General features: G+C 47.8%; 8 protein-coding genes across 8 annotated transcripts; 3 read left to right on the top strand and 5 right to left on the bottom strand.

Annotated features, from left to right (window-relative positions):
• Nucleotides 1-1,086: 1,086 nt before the first annotated feature.
• Nucleotides 1,087-2,376, bottom strand: VFPPC_09309 (FAD/NAD(P)-binding protein; the record flags this gene model as incomplete). The annotated part of the gene is made up of 1 exon (XM_018287869.1): nt 1,087-2,376. One exon carries the CDS (start codon nt 2,374-2,376, stop codon nt 1,087-1,089), a length of 1,290 nt encoding a protein of 429 aa, XP_018139182.1.
• Nucleotides 2,377-2,842: 466 nt separating this feature from the next.
• On the bottom strand, nt 2,843-4,919 carry VFPPC_09310 (C6 zinc finger domain-containing protein; the record flags this gene model as incomplete). Its single annotated transcript, XM_018287870.1, has 2 exons — nt 2,843-4,504; nt 4,560-4,919. The coding sequence occupies 2 exons, from the start codon at nt 4,917-4,919 to the stop codon at nt 2,843-2,845; spliced, it is 2,022 nt and encodes a 673-aa protein (XP_018139183.1).
• Nucleotides 4,920-6,770: 1,851 nt separating this feature from the next.
• VFPPC_09312 (NACHT domain-containing protein) lies at nt 6,771-9,494 on the bottom strand (the record flags this gene model as incomplete). The annotated part of the gene is made up of 1 exon (XM_018287872.1): nt 6,771-9,494. One exon carries the CDS (start codon nt 9,492-9,494, stop codon nt 6,771-6,773), a length of 2,724 nt encoding a protein of 907 aa, XP_018139185.1.
• A 1,562-nt stretch (nt 9,495-11,056) lies between these two features.
• On the top strand, nt 11,057-11,562 carry VFPPC_09313 (polyketide cyclase/dehydrase; the record flags this gene model as incomplete). Its single annotated transcript, XM_018287873.1, has 2 exons — nt 11,057-11,116; nt 11,170-11,562. 2 exons carry the CDS (start codon nt 11,057-11,059, stop codon nt 11,560-11,562), a joined length of 453 nt encoding a protein of 150 aa, XP_018139186.1.
• Nucleotides 11,563-11,958: 396 nt separating this feature from the next.
• Nucleotides 11,959-12,697, bottom strand: VFPPC_14579 (hypothetical protein; the record flags this gene model as incomplete). The annotated part of the gene is made up of 2 exons (XM_022428922.1): nt 11,959-12,202; nt 12,270-12,697. The coding sequence occupies 2 exons, from the start codon at nt 12,695-12,697 to the stop codon at nt 11,959-11,961; spliced, it is 672 nt and encodes a 223-aa protein (XP_022284135.1).
• A 1,982-nt stretch (nt 12,698-14,679) lies between these two features.
• On the bottom strand, nt 14,680-15,345 carry VFPPC_14580 (hypothetical protein; the record flags this gene model as incomplete). Its single annotated transcript, XM_018292348.1, has 2 exons — nt 14,680-15,077; nt 15,174-15,345. 2 exons carry the CDS (start codon nt 15,343-15,345, stop codon nt 14,680-14,682), a joined length of 570 nt encoding a protein of 189 aa, XP_018139188.1.
• A 3,058-nt stretch (nt 15,346-18,403) lies between these two features.
• Nucleotides 18,404-19,807, top strand: VFPPC_09314 (secretory lipase; the record flags this gene model as incomplete). The annotated part of the gene is made up of 1 exon (XM_018287874.1): nt 18,404-19,807. One exon carries the CDS (start codon nt 18,404-18,406, stop codon nt 19,805-19,807), a length of 1,404 nt encoding a protein of 467 aa, XP_018139189.1.
• Nucleotides 19,808-20,266: 459 nt separating this feature from the next.
• Nucleotides 20,267-21,787, top strand: VFPPC_09315 (glycoside hydrolase family 30; the record flags this gene model as incomplete). Its single annotated transcript, XM_018287875.1, has 1 exon — nt 20,267-21,787. The coding sequence occupies one exon, from the start codon at nt 20,267-20,269 to the stop codon at nt 21,785-21,787; it is 1,521 nt and encodes a 506-aa protein (XP_018139190.1).
• Nucleotides 21,788-22,120: the final 333 nt, after the last annotated feature.

The following is a 22,120-nucleotide window of genomic DNA, read 5'->3' as shown; positions in this document are numbered from 1 at the left end:
GCCTTGTTAAAGTTCAAAACTGCAAAAGACCTCTCAGCCTGGTTGTAAGCAATGCAAGAAAGCTGACAAGGCTGGCTAGGAGGCCTCGTCATGACAACGAAGCATTCCATGTGAGATGGAGAGAGTACGACGAAATGGGTTCCTCGGCGTGTTGTCTTTATCTTCTAAGAAAATGGTGACTGCTCAGGCACCAAACATCAATTTTCTAAGTCTTTCATGAAGAGTCAAGACTCCTTGTATGAGTTTTGATATCTCAACGATTAGTCGAAAGCCTACTACGATGTTGTTGATGTGATTACGGTTGGTATTTCGATAAGTACTTGTCTTATCCTACCAGTACGGCACGAAAACCTTGGTACCTGATATTCTGTGACTCTGTTCCATTATTGTATTGCTTAGCCATCACTTGGCAAGACCCCGACTCAAGCGAGCGTCTCACTTTAAAATACAATCACGATGTAGATGGATCATTGGCATCTTTCTGCTGCTACTTCCAAGACTTTGAAGTTCATATCGATTGTTCCTGAGTGTTAATCATCGTGGACCAGTCTTTTGCAGGCATGAGTGCAAAACTACGCAATATATGAGTCCGTAAGCACAAGGACCTTTGGTTAGTTTGACTGCAACTTGCATCTCGGCAGTAGCCAAATCTACTGTACATGAAACTATCACATTAGCCTAAATAGGTTATCGTGCGGGATGTGCAGCACTAGCGTTGCAACACTATCCATTACCGTATCCATGGGATCGGGAACAATGCTACCCATTCCTGCTACCACACACTGTCCAAATAGGCACGTGAGGGGAAAAGCTCAATCTCAGATATCTGGGAATTAATCAAAGCGTCGATGCAAAGGGTGCTCTAGACTGCACTGTCTAGGTCCACGAAAGAAGAGTAAAGAATGACATGCTAGACTATTAGGCCAAAGGGACGTCGAAATATTCCAGATTTCTTGCTAAATAGAGTCATTGGAGTTACTAAGTACCCTTGTTTTTGAACTTCAATTTCGCTAAACGGGCAATTGCAACATGTCAGTGTTTATAGGAGATTGGGTAACTATTTTTGACCACGGACTGCAAATACACTCAATCTCGCATCCCCTCATAAATGGGGAGTTCCCAGTCCCTTATAGTCTCTTTGAGAAACCATCGGCCAATATTGATTCGAAAGAATGAAGCCAATGCCATCAAGTTGTTCAGAACAGCAATGCCAAACGCAGTCGATGTCAACATGTCCATTAACCCCGTGTCATCCGATACAGAAACATCTTTCTGTACTTGATCCATAAACGGCTGGAACTTTTGCTGATACGAGTCGAGGGCCGCAGCGAGCTGTTCTGTCGTTCCGCCACTTGTGGCACTCGTGTTCCCTCTCACGGTACCTGAACAATGCTTTCCTATTTCACCGGCCAGAATGTAAGCCCCAACCATGGCGCAAGTCGTGCCCATGCCTGTCGTCCCAGTTGAACAGTACCCTGCATCCCCAGCAAGAGTAACCCGCCCTCGCGACCAAGACTTCAACTTAACAAGCGCCGGACATTCACTATAAAAGTCGGATTTGGACTCCATCATGGTCTTCGTGATCTCTTCAGATTGCCAACCCGCTCCTTTGAACACATCTGCCCAGGCAGCCTTGATAGCTTGCGATTGCTCCCCACGATGAGATTTCGTTAGTCGGTCTGACGGTGTTGTACATCCAAGATAGACTTGGATCTCATTGGGGCTATGTCTTCGTGTCATGATGCCGCGTTTACCGGGTGCCATGTACGTAGTGGCGATGTATTCTTCGCCTTCGATCATGGGTTGTCGTATGGTGAAGTACGCCATATAGACATTCTTCATTGGGTGATACGCAGCGTCCGCAATGGCAGGTTCAAACATCATCTTGCGAGTAGAGGATCCCTGACCATCCGCGCCAACGACGAGGTCAAATTCCTCCGTAGTACCATTGGTAAGGGTCACATCAACGGAGTCGCCATTGTCGTTGAACTTTTCAATGGACACATTGAAGAGATATTTGGCTCGATGCCTGGTAGCTTCATACATGAGGCTACACAAATCTCCTCTCATGATCTCAAACTCGCTTGTGAAATTCTGAACACCGTCCCCAGGCTTATTTGCAGGGAAGAAAGCTCGTCTTCTGCCAGCCTTATCCACAACTTGTAGTCCTTGTTCAGGGGCCTTTCTGTCTAGAAAAGCTTGTTCCAGGCCCATAAGTCGCATGACTTCGATGCCATGTCCTCGAAGATCGACTTGTAGCCCTGTGGCTCTGAGGGTTGGGAATCGCTCGACAATAGTAACGTTGTGCCCAAGCTTTGAAAGCCAAAATGCAGTCGCATTACCAGCAATGCCTGCACCGTTAATGAGGATATTCATGCTTGTTGAAGGTGATTGTCAATTAGGTGTGCTGAAGCTTCCTTGCCATGAGGTAATGCAGTATTAGATGGCCGGTAGTATAGGATGGTAAAATCTCGCAACAAACTGATTTGAGGAATAAAATTATAGTGCAACCTTGGAGGAAAGGTCTTTCGAGGGTAACTGATTATGTTTCAAGGGAACAACGACCAATTTTATACATGATGTAAGTGTTGGCACGTATATCCGTGACGGACATAATGACCCACCATTACATCCGTCTCGGCCGTATAGCCTCGCAGGTTGAGAAACAAATCCTCCGGCTATGCCCGTTCAGAATGGCAAGGCTTCAGTCACCTAATGATTTGGGGGTGCCGATACAACAGTCGCACTGGGACGGAGATGAGGTTTAGACGTACGAAATCGGGGTCTGGCTTTTGGCATACAGTATATTACAGAGTTCCATCCTCTACACCACACATCATATTCAAGGGAGATCCCCGTTCGCCCAACGAAAGAAGTCAAAATCTAGCTCCAATCCATCATCCTCACAGCTTGTCATGTCAAGGGCTGTATCCTCAGACTCTGGCAGATTCGCAGACTCCGCACGTTTCTCAAGTACGCCGCAGCACCAACTAACACTGCCCAAGATGCCCTGTGCAATTTTCCATTCCAGCGATGTGTTGTCGAGAATTGCGTCTGCATGCGCGAGAATCATACTCAAGAACATGTGCTCCTTCAGACCCGTCTCAGTCTCGCTAATACAGTCCGCTACAAGCGCGAGCATCCCGTTTAGTATCCGTTTTAAATGTGTTACATACTGAGGGTTTGTGGTAATAGTGCCATCTCGATGCTGCGCTTGCGCTTGAACGAGGAGTTCGAGGCCAACCGCTGTCGCTGCCACCGTGAGGCTCTCCTTGAAAAATCCTCGACCTATGACCATGAAGCGGTTGTAAAGTCTGTCGGCAGGCGGATCGGTGATCGCGGTGGCAGTATCTACACAGACTTTCATGGAGTAATAGAACCTGGGGTCTGTTTGCGCAATCGTTGCAAAGGGAATATGCAGAGTGAGATAAAACCGGCGAACAAGGTAGTCTAGAAGATTTCGAGAAACTTGACCCAGTTCTCGCTCCGGATGCTGATTCACTAGATCATTGATGGCAACACATGCGCTCGTGATTTTTGAGCTCAAAGCTAGAACTTGGTCATACGTAAGTTGTGAACGGACACCATTGACTAGCCTTAGAATCTCTAGCCGGGTCGGTAGCGACGTGAGCAGTATTCTCTGTATAGTCGAGGATGTGAATACATTTTCGCCATGAAACCTGACTTCTTTGCTTGACTCATGAATTTCTTCATCAAATATGTTTGAAGGAGGCTTGGTGTCGAATTCCTCTAGGGATATTCTTGGAGGCATTCCGCAGTCCGAAGCAGATTGAACCGCAAGCTCCAATATTGTTGCCCATAACCGTCTGCGCATCTCCATGTCGAATACAGACATTGCTGGGAGTCGATCTGGGTCACGATGTAGACCCATTTGCATAGCCTTGTGAATGAGTTCTCCAGTGGACAACCATACATGATCTTCACCGACGGAGAAGACTTTTCGCGCCAAGACGGTTAGACAGTGAATTTGAAGTCCAGATATGCTCATTTTATCCTTTTCCAGTGGATCCGAGAGCCATTCCTGTGCACGCCGAATCCATTGATGTGCCAGTTTGCGCGTCCTGACGCTGTCATCATGTTCATGCAGGCTTGAGCCAAGGGCTAAAACGAGCAGGTTTTTCAACAGTAGACTAGTAGCCGCCGCTTTCGGGTCAGTCAAAAACAGTTGATACTCAAGATCAAAGGTAGGCTTGTGCAAAATACGGTACGCGGATTCAAACGCCACAAAATATTGTGCTTTGAGCAGGTCTGTGTCATCGCTACTTGGTAACTGAAGGTTATTCAAGTCAAATGGGACTCTGGAATTCTGAGACTTGATGATGCGTATTCTGTTTTTGCAGTTTTGGAATGTTTCGGAAGCTTCTTTGACAAAGGTGGAGATCTCAGGGCCGTCAAAAGCAGGTTGTTTGCTGCCATCGGTGCCGCTCGCAAAGTTGGCGCCCGAACCGGTTATCGCCGAGAAACAGGTAATGATGGGGTTCAACTATGTGTGCGGTCAACCGGAGTAGTTGCACGTAAGGAGTAAGAATCGTATATACTTCTGGCGCGATTCCCATGGGGAATCGCATGACTTGCGATTTGTGCATGACGAATTGGGTTCCTTTGGGATCAGATAGTCGGGTGCTGGATCGCAGATCGTCTTGCTCTTGGCCATGACCCAACAGCGTCGTGGATGACAGGGCTTCGAGCCTTCGTACCCTACGTAGAACATTTTGAATATTGGGCTCAGGAAGGTCTATGGTGGCCGTTTGCCGGTGAATAGGGGGCGAGGATGCATGCATGTTGCCGGTGTCTTGCCCAGTTTGCGGCGTTGGCAGGTTGCCATCTTGCAACGAGGGACTCGCAGATATCAATGCCTCGGGTTGAGGAGTAGTAGACATGCGAGAATTCGCACTCATTCTACTTTGGACAGGATCGTTGTACACTTTGAACACGCAGCGATGCCTGGCTGCAACACAGGGGGCGCATGGGTTGTTTCGATCGCATTTGATCTTGCGTTGTCGGCACATTGAGCACGACTGTGCTGCTCGTCGACGTCGACGTGGCGTGCGAGATAGTTCCATCGTGTGCATCTTGGGGAAATAGCGTACAATTTACATTCTGTCAGCCGAGAAAGACAACTTCAAAGCAGTCAAGTGATGAATTAGACAATTTGGCAACGTGAAGTTGTAGTCGAAGTTGATAAGTACGGAGCTAAGCGGACATACGTAACGCCGCTTACGGCCGTAGCCAGATTCAGGTGGACTCACCAATTCAAGGTTGGACAAAGTCAATCTTTGGGCCAAGCGCATTCTCCCGAGAGGCAACGCAGTTCGGCAAGTTGAATGATTTCAATCGTACTTCTTTGTCGATTCACAAGTGTCTATCTCGGTGCCAGCAAGGAAACACGACATGGCAAGTGAATCGCCCGTTGCGCAGAGTGAAATTTGCGCCAAAGACATCCCAAGTCCATATAAGTTGTTTGTCATCAAACCCAATTCTATTTCCGGTCTATATGTAAGCCCGCCGTCTATTATACACGCAATATTTGTCCCTGACCATGGGACGTATACACGCCTCCGTCAGGCTGACCCGTGCCTAGTTGGAGGCAAAATGTCCCCCTTTTTTCGCTGCCAATGACAGACATGCAGATTCTATACATATTCCGATATGTTATGCATATAAACTCGAACCAAAGCTAGAAATACAATGCGCCAGAACGCGGAGAGGAAAGGTCACGTCGATAAAAGATTTTGTTCATGCAAGAGCGTGTTCGTTTGTTGGTGGAGGCGCGGGCATCTGCGAGGAAGTTTGTCAGTTACATGGAGACTCTCAGCTGGATACAATAGCTCCGATTCCAATAAGACGGAATGAAACTCTCTTTGGCTCACCTCCAATTTTGTGCCTCCTGCCATCATCTTCTGGAAACCGATACCCACACCTTCAATCACAGCGAGCAGCACAGCGCAGCCAATGGCGCCGTTTCTTGCTGCCTTGAAACCGCCTCTGATTGCCAGGGAGCCACCGGTCATGAAGCCCGCACCGATCGCATTCCAGGGATCTTCCTTCTGCCGTGCGCCCTTGATCGCGCAGTCAAATGTGCTGAAGAGACCGCCCCAGACGCCGAAGTTTCCTCCAAGCACCGGTGCTCGCATCTTGACTGCTGTGATGGCGCCGATGCCTCGCTCGCCGTAAGGGCTATTTCGGAAACCCTTGATACCGTGCCATAACGTACCGCCAATTGCCTGTTCAGAAAGTTAGTCGCCTAGAGAGATTTAAACACGGACAGTCGGCCGGGACCGCAAAGCGCGAAAGCGAAGGCTGGAACATACCCCCATGGCAAAGGCACCACCAAAATCATTCAAAATGACATAGGGACACGGGTCCCGCCCATGATCGAGAGCCATTTTGTGATGTACAGGGAGACAGGTATGGATGGAAAAAGGGTAAGGAATCAGATAAGGATCTAGATTGGGAGAAATGGTCCCTGAGCTCGGTGACGTGAGTTTGCGATGGATTTTTTTTGTGGGTCCGCCGAATTCTCTGGCAAACTTTGGAGGTCACAGACAAGAATTGACTGACAACTGTCGGCTTTGTCTTGGCATGGGCCAGCTGGGCAGGTACGTACCTCCGATACCTTCCGATTCAGCTCTTCCTCGCCAAGATTCGTGAAAACACACTCAAACATCCCACGCATAAAAGACTACATAAGCCGAGAGAACCCATCATTGTGCTCTGTCTACCTAGGTATATAACAACTGAGCTCCCGGCTACTGGGAGTTTTCATACGGTCGCTCGCTGTGGTCCAGTCGCAGAGTCGACAACTGCTCGATCGGCACAACCCTTTCAACAATCTCATGCGCCTTCGTTTCACCCATGCGACGAGCGGCAAAGACCTCAACCTTACTTTCCATATCAGCACCGTGTTCAACGGCACGCTTGATTGCATCGAAATCGCCTTGGGTGGCAATTCCCTTCAAGTGTCTGCTGTATGTCGATGTTAAAAGCTGTTGCCAGAATGAAAAACCTCGATCTCCCCAGGGTAGATTGGGATCAAAGCCACGAGCCAGTAGCATTTCGACTGTATCGACGGGCAGTGCAAATCTCTCCATCCTCACGCGCGAATCCCATGAGAAACAGCCATATAGTAGACCGGACTGCGGTTCCGCAAATTCCATTCTTTCCTTATCCAACTGCAGTGCAACGTACTCCGTCAACCCGTACGAGACGCAGTGATATAAAAGTGCGAAGTTGAAGCTGCACTGACACGCCCAGAAATTGCCCGCGCCAAGAATCATCATCGGGATCTCAGTGACACTCTCAGTATGTAGTCTCAATGCGGCCAGAAGGTTATCCACCAACTGAGTTTGCAAATCTCCCAATACCATCTTCGCATGACACATGAATAGGTTGAGAATTGAGAGTGCCCGATGCGCGTCTTGGAACATGTCTCTCGTCGATGGCGTGGCTTTTATTGTTGCTAAACCGGCCTTGCAAATTTCGACATCGACATTGAAAGACTGCGGTATCCATTTCTTCAGTAGTTTCTTCATGTCGGCAGTCTGCATGAAGTCGGCCACAGTTCGGTGGATGAAGTCGACTCTGAACTCGAAAAGCCAGCTGTTGTCCTCCAATTCTGCCGTGGACTCAATCGCATATGTTGAGATATTGACACTTAACAAGCCCTGAGAGTAAATATTCAGCATCTTCTCCATTTCTCTGAGGTTCTGGCTAGCCACTCGTCTCTCCATCGAGCCAAGCTTCATCTTCTGAACGTCCTCGAGACCATGCTGCTGAATGAACCAATAACACATCAAAGGAAGTTTGTCTACTGCATTTAGCGTTAGTTCAAACACTTTTGCAGTTGAGCCTCGCATATGAGGTTGCGTGTCCTGGAACAGTTTTTTGAAGTAGCCATCCAGATCCGTTGGTATTGTTCCCAGCCGCTGCTGGAGTGCGTGGATGGTGTCTGTCTCAGAAAGCCCATCTAGAAGATCCTTCACAACCAAGAATGACCAAAGAAACACGCCTTCCGCATTCTCAACTATAGCCTTGACTAGGCTGTGGGTAATTTCCGTATCGGCGGCATCTCGCATTTGGCGGAATTTAGGGTCCTTGCCAAAAAGATCTTTAACATACCGAACCATGTCATTCTCTGTCATTTCGTGAATGTACAGTTTCCATGGGTTGTCTGTCCCAAAAGTCTTCTCAAAATCAGCCCATTGCCGGCTTGAAACACATGTTTTGAGCTTGACGGATTTATTAAGTGCCTCAACCAGGCGTATCACGTCGGTTGGCTCGCCGTCATACTCATCCAGGCCGTCAATAAAGAAGCAGAATTTTGCATTTACACTTGATAACGCATCTGATACACGGGTGAAAGCAGCTAGAAGGTCTGATGTGTTCTGCTCGCTGCGAACAAGTTGCTGGAGGGAACCATGTGAATGGTGTCGTTCTCGCCACTGTGCCGGGTATGCGTATTGAACAAGATCGGGACACTGTCGGAGGATTTGGAAAAGAATAGAACGAAGGAGACCCGTGTCGGATTTCTGCAGTGGATCTTTCGCCGAGCTCCAAAAGTAGAAGACGGCGGTAATGAGGGTGTCGTCCTTTGCCCACCGCTTCAAAGCCTGTATAGTCTTGGGATTTTCCGCGAGGAACTTCATCAATGTGGATTTCCCAGATCCCGGCTTGCCAGATATCCAGTACAAGGGTTCATCAATTTCCAACCACTCAGAGAAGTTTGAAGAACTTTGTTTGGATTGGTTGGGATCAGTTGGTGCTAGCACCCATTCGAAGGTGTCGTCATGTTCCTTGGCAATCAACTCCTTGCGACGGTCCATTGTCCAGAATTGAAGCATTGTTAGAACAGTCTTCTCTACAGACAGGTCTGTAACTCTTTGTGTAGCCGCGTGAACTTGCTTCCAGGATCTGAGTAACGTCACATCATCGAACTGTTTAGACGTGATTGCTTGGAAGCTGGTGTCAACTTCTGCGGCCAGTTGCTGTATTTCCACTGTCCTATTCGCTCCAAGGCGACTATTTTTGGCACCCAGCTCGCGAACATTCTGGCATACTGATGACCACTGCAATGTGGCAAGGTCTCCATTCAGGAGTTTCCGTATGGTTTCAAGAAGATTTGTCAAGTCGTGGTGGTGTGGTGGCTCGGCTACCTCAGGTGCATGTAAATTCTTGGGTTCTGTATCCCAATCTTGTAAAGCCTCTATCAATTGAGAGGAATATTCTTGGCAGTAACCTGCAAGTCTCAAAAGAATTTCATCTTCTCTGGACAAAGTGCCTGTACCATCGGAAGGTGTGAATCGCACTTGTCTGGTGTGCTGGAGCAGAGTTTCCATTAGGTTGTTGGGACGTTCGTCCAAAACAGGCTGCAACTTCTCAAGCTTTGAAGCGCGCACACACGACAAGATATCACTACAAGTGACGGCGAATTGTGAGATTCTGCAAGCATGTTCTGCGGCCCATGCGGCATCCATTGTGAGAGTGTCGATGCACTATGAAGAGTACCATGGGTGCAACTCGATCGTTCAACTGCATGGGACCAGAACTTATATCTTCAGAACTTGGGAGTATAACTTGGTAAAACTGTGACGCAATTGCTGACAAGGTGGAGTTGTCCTTATTTCGTACAATGTGTTCTAGTTTAGTCGTAGGGCTTTGATGTAGGACTTAGTCTAGTCAATACGTGTTCCTCCTGTTGGATTGAGTTGTGTAGGACTGTAAGCACGGGGAGTAAGCAGCCCTCCGCCCAAGGCCATGACAGTGCCATTAGTAGAAACATCAGGTTGTGTGAGGCAGCGGCCATGATACATTCCTGATTTGTACAGGTTGGAAATGGCAAAGGGCTGCATCTGTGGATGTTGCAAAGAGGAAATTTTCTAACGGTCTTGTTCAATCGCTTGTTTGGATGTGCAAACTAGATCATCTAGGCCTGCCAATTGCTACAAAGAACAGTTTGAAAGCTTGCAGTAGTTGAGGTCAGCTCCCTAGCGAAGTCCATTTGCTTGTAAGACGACTTGTCGCACCCTGCAAGTGATGTGTTGGCGGCGACCACCTAATGAGCCAACCTGATACTGTGGAATCTCCCTCCCCAGGTGGTTTGAATCTTGGAGAAGGATCGTGAGTGAGTTCTAACCGTATTTTCCTCATCGCGAGTCTGGTGCAATGCCGCGACCCTCGATCCGTCGACCTTTGTGACTCACTCAACACAAGCACACCATCACACCCACTGAGTGCAGCTAAGAAGAATCTCGACCTCTAAAACAACCGCTGGCAGGCTAATACCTAGCTCAATTGGTCACTTGAAATGATTAGCCATCAAAAGACTACTGACCAAATTAGTTCCGCTATTCCAGTACTAGTGCTCTAATGCATGTTAGAGGGAAATTGTTTGAAGTTCTTTCCAGGGATTTGAATCGAGTCGCGACGTAGGTTGATTGGGAAGAAAACTGCCTTAACTGTGAATTCGGAAGCGAATCGAAGGACCTCTCGCTGAGACTGGGTATGACGCGATTGGTTCGTCTTTGGTACCAGACCTGTGGCAAGGAAGTGAACTTCTAGATCACTCTCATGGGCACGAATCAATGAGTTCCATTGATGTGAAAAGAGCCTGATATCGCCAGCACCTCTACCAACAGGCATGTCATAAAGGATCAATGAACAGTGGCTGCTATAACGCTTAAGAAGCGGGCAGTCATTGGGCCGGAGTGGCTGATGGCTTGGATGGCACAACGCCACGTTGTGATGTTCTCCCGATTGAAGGCTTGAGATTGCCTCATTCGGTTAGATGTCAAGCCCCAGCGGCCAGTTTGCTAACAAAAGTCGAGCGAAAATTGCGCGAGAAGAGTGCGATCGGGGGTGAGCTTGGCGGTCACACCCTTGCACCAGCTCTTGCCTGGGTTATTGTTGAGTCAACTCCTAGTGTATAAATATGGCGACAAGTCCACGATGTTGTCGTTCAGTCAACTCAGCAAACCATTTCAAAACAAATCTGCAACAGCTTCCAAAGATACACATTTGCATTATTTCCATTTTCAAAATGCCGTCTATTCACACTGAAATCGAGATCAACTGCTCTCCTGAGCAAGTCAGGAAAACCGTAAGCTAGTCGTAGGCTTGGCACTTTCAAACAACACCACTAACAAGTCCTAGTTTCTTGACTTCCCCTCTTACTCATCCTGGCCAACAACATTCATCAAGTCCATCACACCAGTTGACACAAGCCGTCCTGTTGAGGCAGGGTCCAGATTAAACGTCGAGCTTGAAGGAATTTCCATGGCACCCGTCGTCATCGCCAACTCTGCTGATGAATTCAAGTGGGCGGGCAAACTGTGGAACATTCCAGGTCTATTTAACGGCGACCATTACTTCAAGTTCACACCAAGCACAAAAACGCCTGGCGGCACGACATTTGTTCAGGGCGAAGACTTTTCTGGGATTTTGACATTTTTGATGGCTGAATGGTCAAGCTTTCGGGCGTCAACGGTAAAGGGATTTGAGGCATTCAACCAGGATCTGAAGAAGAGATGTGAAAATGCAAACTGAATGGTTGAGATATGGTTGTAATCCGCTTCTGACATTATAGACTGGTCTCTTTCTTTTTATTTTTAGAGCGCCACTTAGCCTGATAGATTTCTTGTTGTTTGATTGAGAGTAGTTATACATTAATTAGAACACGATTTGAGACTTGATATACTTGGTAATAATAATCAAGTCTTTTGTAAATTCATGTTACAATAAAGGAAAACGTGAGGGCAACTACCAATTCAACAGACAACACGTAACTCCTTGTATTAAATTAACCATAATCGAAGTGAAATGATCATACACATAGTTTATAAACCAGATATTGAATTTTGTCAATATGATCCCCACGCCTTTCGCCTTCATTGCAACGCAACTCCTTGGGGAGAGGTATTCTACTTAAAGTACGAAATGCCTTTAGAATCCATTGACAATGGCAGCGGCGATGAGAACGCCAGCGATGTTCAACCCTCCAATGCCCAATGCAGAAGCACCCGCCGTGACGACTGCACCGGATGTAGTAGTGGGATGGGAAGTAGTGCCAGTAGAGCCAGATCCTGTGTTGGAAGCGGTCGGAGTGGCTGTCGAGGTAATAGGCCCGTTACCTGTATTGGTTGAAGCAGCGACGGTCGAGGTTGGTTTCAGCACCACGCTACCGGTTCTGATAATTCGAAATAAGATACGTCAGTCTGGTATGTATTTTAAAGTTGTAACCCGAGGTGGCTTACATTGTTCCATCGCAGACGTCATCAGCCAAGGCCTTGAGCAAGGCGTCATTCTTCTGATTGTCTGCGTTGCAAACCGCAGCTTTGAACTGATCTCGTTTGGGGCCAGCACCACATTCAACTCCATAGCCGTTGAAAATCATCTTTTGTGCGTCAGAGCATCCCGTGGAGGCATCATTCAGACACTTCTCAATGCCGGACCACGTCTTGCCAGGGATGGTGCAAAGGCAAGTAGCGTAGGCGTCTTCGTCTTTGTACGCGTTACCACAAGCAGTCTCAATGGGATTAAGACAACTGAAGCAGCTGTCAGGTACTCTTGTGAGACAGACGGGGACATTTTCTGTAGAGTCGCCACACCAAACCAGCCCATCATCATCCGCAGCACGGACAAGGGGCAGAATTGCTGCAACGAGGACGGTGGACCAGAACATTGTGAGAGCGATTTGAGGAAAGAATTTATGTGTTATAGGGGTATGGCACTTGTTGTGAAAGAGGGTAACTGTCTGGAAGTGTCTGGCCAGAGGAATTCGTTACCACTTATATACCCCTAGGACTGTCTGCATGCTCAGACATGCAGGCACTGCTCCTTTGGTTCCCTCCAGGTGCGAGCAAGGCTAATTTCGCAACCGTGGACCAAATCTAGGCTCTTTTAAATTCAAGCTGAAACCCCATCTTGGTTTAATCTAATCATTTTGGGATTGAAGCTTACTCGCGCGTCTTCCGCAACCAATGGCGAGTATCACCATGTCTTCAGGCTGAACACCAACGAGAAGGCCTACCCTCAAACATTCTCAATCTAGCCAAGTATCCACTTCTAAGGCTGTCTTTGGTACGGGCTTTCGGACCTTGTTCAATGTAAGCTTTCCGGAAGGAGGCCGTGTGGCATTAAGCTACCCGCCTTGGCTCTGTAGGAATGCCTGCTGGAAGGCCTCCAAGTCCCTCGTGGTCCTCAGGGACGTTGTCTTGTATAGAGCAGGGTTATTTATCTCCAAAGTTTCATTCTGGAGCAAACATACATATCAATTCTCTAAATATTTTCCAATCAAATAAGGAATCCTAGGTAAGTCTCACTAGCTTCCGTCCCCTGGGCTGCTTTAAGTGAAACATTGTGAGCTAATGACCAGATACATTTTTAAGACAGACCAATGAAGCAACTACCGGCTCTGTCTCCTGGCGTTATGTACACATCGCTGTTGTCGGTGACTCTGATGCCGTGATGCCCATACAAATTGTAAGTTGCATCGGGTATGGCGCCGGACGATCCTGACTATATGCGCCGTTGCTGCGTGTGTCGGATCCGACCACCGATCAAAACTGGAGACATCCTAACTACAAATAGATATTCGTGGTGGTGCAAGTTCAGCCCACTCAACGCCCAACACCGGAGTCAGCCAATGGAGTCAACCTACAGATCAGGTACGGTAACCGGAATCTGCTCCAACTCCGTACGGGGCGCGACGGCAAATCGGATTTCGAAGCGAGCATTTCGTGATGGAAAAGTTTCCATCTTCGAAATTTGGGCTGGCATAGTAAAGGGACGATGATAGGTCTAGAAGGTAGCGGAGAAGAAATTTGAAGGAGTGAGCGAAGCCACCAGATTCAAAACGAAAATAAGGCCCGGTTAGGTATAGTGAGCTGATTATATAAAATACACTTTGTTTGCTTAGATAAAAGCAGGTTGTGAGTGACAAAGTGTGATATCCAATCACACTATACGTCTCTCCAGGTTCTGTACTGGTACCCCTTCCTGCTTCATAGCGCGTGGTTGGCGTAAATGGATACAATAAGAGGCTAAAGGTATTTAAACAGGCAAAAGATATCGCATATTGCCATACTAAGGCACATGAAGAAGCGTGAGTATATGCTTGGATGTGGGCAAATTCTTTTGACCACATACTCCAACCCGCGCCGAGGATCCTCGTATAGCGATGACTAAAGCTGTGCAGTCAATGACCGGACGTGGAAATCCTGTCGACGGAATCCCTTGCTGTTCCCTCGGATCTGTAGAACATCGCTCTAGCTGCCCTTGGTCGTAGGCGGACGGATGCAGGGCAAAACTCAATAGCCGCTATGATGAACGGCTTCATTAGGTTTTACTTAAGTCTTTGCTTTGTTATGCTTTCCTCCCTAATCCCTGCTGAAGTTGGTGTATCAGGGATTGTCCCGTAGTGCTGAACCTCGTCAAAGTATCAACACTAACCACAGGCCACGTGCTTCACGAGTATGTGACAAAGCGATTTGGGTCATAAATAGTATTGTTATCTCATGATGATATTATAAAAAAGAAATTATTCGGCCGCTTTCCTTCCAGCTAGATCTGACTAGTTACCCACTGTGCAGCACGATCTAGCATGGCTGAATTCTACCAGACGCAACTAAAACCCTACAAATTCCCAAACCCTTCCATGATATTCTATCCTTGCATTTCTTGCGGATCTCTTTCTTGCTTTGCAGTAGGCATCTCATGCGCGTTCGGAGGCGGGTACCAATTCTGTTGGACTGGACCTTGGCTATGATCCGCGATATTGTGACCCTGGTATCCAGGAGGGTAGAATGGCCCCGGTGACGATGTGGAGATGGTTCCGTCGGGACTTGTGGGGTGGTGATATACTGGTGAGACCGTAGCTGGGGACATTGGAGGCTTGACCATACTGGAACGGTAGTCGTAAAATTGACCAGCTCCAGGGCCGGGTGATGTCGCCTCAGTGACTGGCGGGTAACCTGGGGCAAGCGGCTGTTGGGGATGTTCATCTTTCTTCTTCCGCTGACGAAGAATAAAGAAGGCTAATAGTCCAATTAAGGCTAGGGCAGCTAAATGGAAACAGTCAGATATCTCTCTCATCGATGCGACTGCAGTGTCTTCTTCTTACCTACACCCCCAACTACACCTCCAACAATGGCACCAACTGGCGTTGGGCTTGGTGTCGGGGAAGGGCTTTGGGTTTGTGTCGTCGTCGTCGTCGATGTCGAACTTGTCGTAGTTGTAATGAAAGGTGGCGGAGTGGTAGTTACAGGAGGAGTTGTAATGGACGTTGTCAAGCCACCCGGAGGAGAGCAATTGAGTCCGGCATTGATACATGTGTACCCTGAGTTACAGTATCTACCATTTCCGCAACAAACACCGCCCAGGGGCATACACTTGTCATTGCATGGCGCCTGTGTTGTTGAGTTACACTGGCCACCACCCGGAGTGCAGCTTTGTCCGTTGTTGGTGCAAGTATCTCCAGAATTGCAGTATCTCCCATTTCCACAACACACTGCCCCTTTCGGCATGCATTTGTCGGTGCATGGGTCTTGCGTTGTTACATCGCATTGGCCATTGGTTCCTCCAGGAGAACAGCTCAATCCATTGTTCACGCAAGTATACCCAGAGTTGCAATATCTGCCGTTCCCACAGCACACCGAGCCCAAAGGCATGCACTTGTCATTGCATGGAGACTGTGTTGTCAGACAACCTCCATTATCCTGCCGCTTTTCGAAGTATAATGCTGGTTCTGTTCTGAGGAATAGAGAGTTCGTCAATTCGGCTCCAAAGACGGCGCGTTTGGCGAGTATGGCTTCGGCCGCTGCACTACTGGCAGCGACCAGCGCTAACAGGGTGTATACTTGCATGCTAGACGTAGTTTGCGTGAGCAAGAAGCAGGACGAGAACTCATGAATTGTGAGGCTGGGAAATGCTTTGCTTTTACTTGAATAGAATACATGTGAGCCCGTGCCTCTTCAGCCTTCCAAGTTCCAAGAGTCGACAACACCAACAATACCTAGCCGCATACGAGGGCTGAAAGCCACATGCGGCTATTTGGCAATGGTCAAAAAGGAAAGGCGACTGCCGACGGGCCTGGCAAAGCAATAGTTGCGCAGATCATATAGATAGTGACCAGATTCCTGGGCTGCAATGACTGATCATTTGAATGGAGTTTACATTGGACCAGCACGGCGGTTCAGGGCTGTGATACACATGATTGAATAGGTTTCCCAGTGGCCAGAGTCTGGGATCAGGGTTAAATTCCGTTTCTGGCTGCGAAAAAACGCGATCATCAACTCGCGTCGTCTAGATCTGATACTCATTTAGATTATTTTAGTTAGGACAGGAACGCAAAGGAACACTTTCACCATGTGTGCATGCGGAGGCTGTATGTTATTGAGTTTTTGAACACCTCGGGGTGAACGGAAGCCAATTTAGGGACCTCTATTGACCACACTCAGGTGGTAGAACTGTACTTTCATTCATACAGCCTAAAGCGAATTGAAATACATGTACCTGACAGTTTCCAAGCTGGAACCTCAAGTATGTGGAGTTTTCGGACCAAATTTACCCAGCAAGCACATCCCGAAAGGCTGGTTCTCAATATGGCCTCACTTGTGTCACCAACAGAGCGGGCGAGAACATGGACAAAATCAGCCTTGCCAGATGATGGCCGAGTCTCCCCCGGCATCATTGGTGAAAGTGCTAGAGCTGAAGCGGGAAAGGCTTTGTGGCGCCCTACGGCCACGCTTGGATTGTCGAGACCGTCTGATCTGTTCAGGACATCCCAGCTGAGGCCTGGATTGCACACTGTAGAACAATAGTCCCCAATTATCGCCACTGGCGTGCGGAGCTGTAACTTTGAGAAGCGACGGGAGATGGGAACCGTTCTTGTTATAAGATATCATGTCGCCGCATGATTCGCGAGTATTTTCTGAGCTCTGAGGCTGGCTTCTGAGACAACATGTGTAGACAAAAACAGACCAGTTGACCACCTGGAACCCATCGGTGTGCCTTGCACTTGAGAGGGAAGTCAGCTCGCGGCAGCCACTGCAGCCACATACTAATTCAAGTGTGCCGCTGTATCCGGAACTGCGAGAATACTGAACGCGGTTGATTGAACGGGGGGCGGTCGACAATCTTGTGCAAGGATTGCCAAATAAGATAAGTTTCTGTGCTTCAGGGTTATCTAACTCTAGCAAAACGAGAGGCATATGTCATGTTGGGATTTTAGAACGCATGGCGTAAATGTCACTACAGCCAGTAAAAGTCTCTAGTAATTCTTTGTGTTTCTGGTGCAATTAGCTTTCTGTTTTGGCATCGGCAGCGGCCCAGAGCTTCTCAGTGTTCCTTGGCGTCTATGGCGACCAGCGCCTTACCAACATGGTTTGGGTTTAGCCTAACAAGATGCCAAATAAACAAAACAAACAGCGGGGCGGTCTCCCATGGAAAGATCTGAAGACACCAGCCATACGTATGGGGGCTTCATAAACGATGTGTGGGATCTGAGCATGCCAAACTTTCTTTGCCCCCAATCTTGAAAGTTGAGCTCAAGTGCACACTTTTCTTGGGCTGATTATTCGGAGACTGTGTACCACCTGAATGATCCTCAGAGATCTGGACTAACAGCATGCTAACTGGGATTTCGGCTTTTGCATTAGTATATGAATTGCCGCACAACAGGAATGGTTGGCGTAATGAGCACGGCAAGTCCTGGGCCACACGAGCTTTACAGAACCAGTAGCCGATGGTACAGCGAGATTCTTCATCAATGTGACATCATGCCATTGAAATGGCATAAATCGTTGTTGCATGCAAATGGGAAGACATGTCGCGGCTGGGACATATTGCGGCTGCGCCAACACTGCCACTTAAGCCGTTGATATAGAAGATCAACTTTCTATGCTTTAAAAAAAAGTACAAGAAACAAGAAGCAAACAAAAAGTACAAACCGCAATAGGACGTGGAAATATCATGGTGAAGATAATCTACGTCCCCTCTAATAACGACTGAGTTGTGCGTTTGTGTTCTCGGATCACAAATGTGAACTCCGAGGATCCCGCCATACCGTTTCCATGACACCTCAAGTACAACCCGACGGTAAAGAGTGCCTGCTCGTCATACTACTTGGGCATACAGTTAGTAGAACAAATCTCGTACAGCCCTGACTGTTGTTGCTAGCTTCATTTTAGCCTGGCAACTTCCTCGCTGGACACGGGTTTATACATCACCGTCTAGCACTGATCGACGAGATATGTCACAAGACGTCGAACTAGGCATAGTATGGAAACGTGTGTACTAAACGAATGTTTACAATTGTATAAGAAGAGGTGAATTGTTAGATAAGATATTTCCCTGTGCTTCAAAGAACACGTATGAACTCGATGCCAAAATGAGAGCTACCATTCTTTCTTCCGTGGCCACAGTGCTTTCTTTGGCCTATAACGTCGCACTTGCTACTTCACCAGCAGCGGCTCCTACTGTGAAGCCAAATACTTCCTTTAATGACATACCCCAACCCATTTTGCAAAATGTATACGAAGCCCTCAACTTTGAAAGATCCAACCATGCAAATGGTCGAGTGGAGGAAGATCCCTTCTACCGTGTGCCAGCTGTGGCATCGAGAGCCAAGCCAGGCACACTTCTCAAAGTTGAAATGAACACAAACACTTCAAAGTACACCATACCACCAAATACGGCACTGTCTAGAATCATGTTCGCCTCCCGAAATTTGAACGGCTCCGTCGTTCCTGTGTCCGCCTACGTGCTTTGGCCCTATCACCCCCGTGAAATCGATGATGGCTACCCCGTCGTTGCCTTTGCTCATGGAAATTCTGGAAGTCTTGGAGACTGCGCTCCATCTCACCTGCGATCCTTGTGGTACCATTTCGAAGTACCGTTTGAGTTGGCACTACAGGGCTATGTAGTCGTCGCGCCGGACTATCAAGGGCTGGGGGTGAACAAAGACCAACATGGGCGACCAATCTATCATAACTTCTTGGCGAATCCAGCAGAAGCTAATGATTTGTTTTACGCTACTGAAGCCGCGCAGAAGGCATTCCCCAAGCTATCACGCAAGTTTGTGACAATGGGGCATTCGCAAGGCGGCGGAGCAGCATGGGCAGCTGCCCATCGTCAAGCTGAGAATCCTGTCAAAGGATATCTTGGAACGATTCCTATCTCTGCAGTGACAAAGTTCCTGGAAGAAAGCCCCGGTGTGCTGCATAACTCGTCCAGTGGAACTGCAATTTTAGTTGCACACGGACTGAGAAAGGTGTTCCCGGACTTTGAACCGAGAAGCATACTGACACCCAAAGGAATTAAGCGACTGGATTTTCTGCGACAGATCCAAGGTTGCAATGCCGTTGTCTCTCAGCTTTTCCCTGACATTGGCGAACTCGTACATGACGACTGGGCTACGAACAAATATATATTGGAATATCAAAATCTCACACAAAATGGCAACCGAGCAATTGCTAGCCCAATGCTGATTATGCAAGGAACAGCAGACCCAGCAGTTCCTGAATCAGTTACAACATCTGTTGTCGATACAATGTGCAGAAAAAAATTGGGCTCTTCTGTAAATTACGTACGGTTTGAGGGAGTCGGCCATACTCCCACCTGTTACGCAAGCCGTAGGATCTGGCTGGATTGGATTGCGGCAAGGTTTGCTGGAGAGCCTCTGACTTCTGGCTGTCACAGGGATCTAATAAGGAGCGCCTTGCCGTATAAGAACTATCAATTTGAAACAAACTTCGTGCTCAAGTATGCGACGTTGAAATACGAGTTGGCCTGAGATACTGTGGCTGGGCATGGTGGTCTTGGACTCGAACGACGGATACCTTACACGGGTGACTTGTTTCTGCAAACCTTTGTTACTTTCTCATGCAATCATATTGTAGTACGGAGCTTACTATTTCCGAGTAAATAAATGATGTCTAAGACGACTGCCTTTTGAATGTTACAACCGGACTTACACCCCTTGACTGTGGACAACACCATCAATTCTCGTTTTTTATCCTATCCTAAGTCAACGCGGGGTATATCAGTAGCCGATGCAACTAAATAGTTAACTTCGGCTATTACAACCGGTAATATGTTCAGCCGGCTGGGAAGGAATTTCGATACTCCAACTTTCGATCTTGGGTGTATAAAGCCACCACAGCGCACTTGGGGCACTTACTAACAGCAGAACATGGGGTGATGATTTGAATAATTTCTACAGATCCCGTCTAAAAACGTACTTGCTAACACAATGAAACTTCTTGCTCTCGTTTTCTTCTCCTTTGTGGCCGAGGCGACCAAGTCATCACGACCCTGCAATCCCAAAGCCCAGGCTTGGGCTACTTCGGCCAACGGCACTTACAAGCTATCCAAATTTGAACCACCGGTCCTCGGAGGTGGACCTACCAATGGAAATAATCCATGGAAATTTAGCATCAATGAACATTCCGGCCGTAAGCAGGTGGTAAAAGGGTTCGGAGCTTCCGTCACGGATGGAACAGTCATTGCATTCGATAGGCTCTCTTCTCGTGACTACGAGACAGTCATGAGAGATTTGATGACGGCCGAGGGCATAAATTTAAGTTTAATGAGGCATACTATCGCCTCATCAGATCTGAGCCTTGATCCAGCATACTCCTATGACGACAATGACGGGAAGCCCGATCCCAACCTGTCGCACTTCAGCATCGGACAATATGGCAAGAACATGACCCGTATGTTGCGGCAAATGAAGCACATACAACCTGAAATGGTGCTTCTGGGATCACCATGGTCTCCACCAGGATGGATGCAGCTTGATGGAGTCATCATGGGCTCGGAAGTCAACAACAGCTTGGACCATCGTTACGCCGACGCCTTCGCTCGATATTTCGTCAAGTATATTGAAGCGTACGCAAAGGCCGGTGTTCATGTGGATGCAATTACCCTTCAAAATGAGCCACTGGCAAATAAAGCCGGAATGCCTAGTATGTATATTGGTGGCAACGAGTCTGCATACTTGATTCGTGATCATGTCGGGCCGATGCTACGGAAATCGAGGCTCCAGACTGAGATCTGGGCGTTTGATCACAACACTGGTGAGACTTATTTAGTGCATCTTGACAACAAAGACACAGACTTTCTGACTTTATACTGTGAAGGAGATTACGAGTATCCTGAAACTGTGGCACGAGTAGCCTCTGACTTTGTTTCGGCATCTGCTTGGCATTGCTATGAGGGCAACACTGAACCAGGGCACTGGGATCCTTTGACTCGTTTCCATGACAAGTTCCCCCACCTTGATCAGTACATGACAGAGTGTTACACCGCAAGGGGACACTCAGATTGGATATTCACCTCTACATTCACGATGCAGCCTCTTCAAAACTGGGCCAATGGCATCATGGCATGGGCACTTGGGACGTGGACAGAGGGAGGTCCTGCTCTTGCAGGTAGTGTGCCATGTCACATCTGTACTGGACTAATCACGGTAGATCCCAAAACTGGATCATGGACTAAGGAGGTGGATTACTACCTCATTGGGCAGTATAGCAAATTCATCGCTCGGGGTGGCCACATCGTCAACAGTACGGGATCTCACCTAGACTCCAGCGCAATGGGAATTCAAGCTGTGGCTTCGATCAACCCTGATGGTACGAGAACCGTAGTGATTGAGAACAGGTTCAACCAAGACATGTGGGTCGAGTTGAAGACGGAGTCTGAGGATAAGACTTGGCATGGTCAGGTTATTGCGACAGGACTCACGACCTGGGTTTTGCCTAGAAAGTCGTAGTCATTCACTAACATTAGGTGACTAGCTAAAAGTCCATTGTATCTTAAACTATGGTACAAAATTCCTGTACTAATAGTGCTTACTACAAAGAAATGAAAATTGTGTACTGTCCAAAGAAATTCTGATACTCTGGGGATAAATATCAGCTAAAACTGGTTCGAATAACCGCCCAATGGGTATGATTGGTGATTTCGGCCCCAAGATGGACCACCCACCGTACATTAACATGACTAATTGTAGGAGAGAATATTTAAGAACTCATGTTTATCAGTTCACTTTAATTATTATTAGAATCAGGTTAGCCAAAGTCGAACCAGCGTAAAAGGAATACAG

Source organism: Pochonia chlamydosporia, chromosome 7 (genome assembly GCF_001653235.2).
Source record: "Pochonia chlamydosporia 170 chromosome 7, whole genome shotgun sequence".
Classification (NCBI taxonomy): Eukaryota; Fungi; Ascomycota; class Sordariomycetes; order Hypocreales; family Clavicipitaceae; genus Pochonia; species Pochonia chlamydosporia.
Note: the sequence above shows the minus strand (reverse complement) of the source record. Positions and strands in the feature narration are given on the sequence as shown.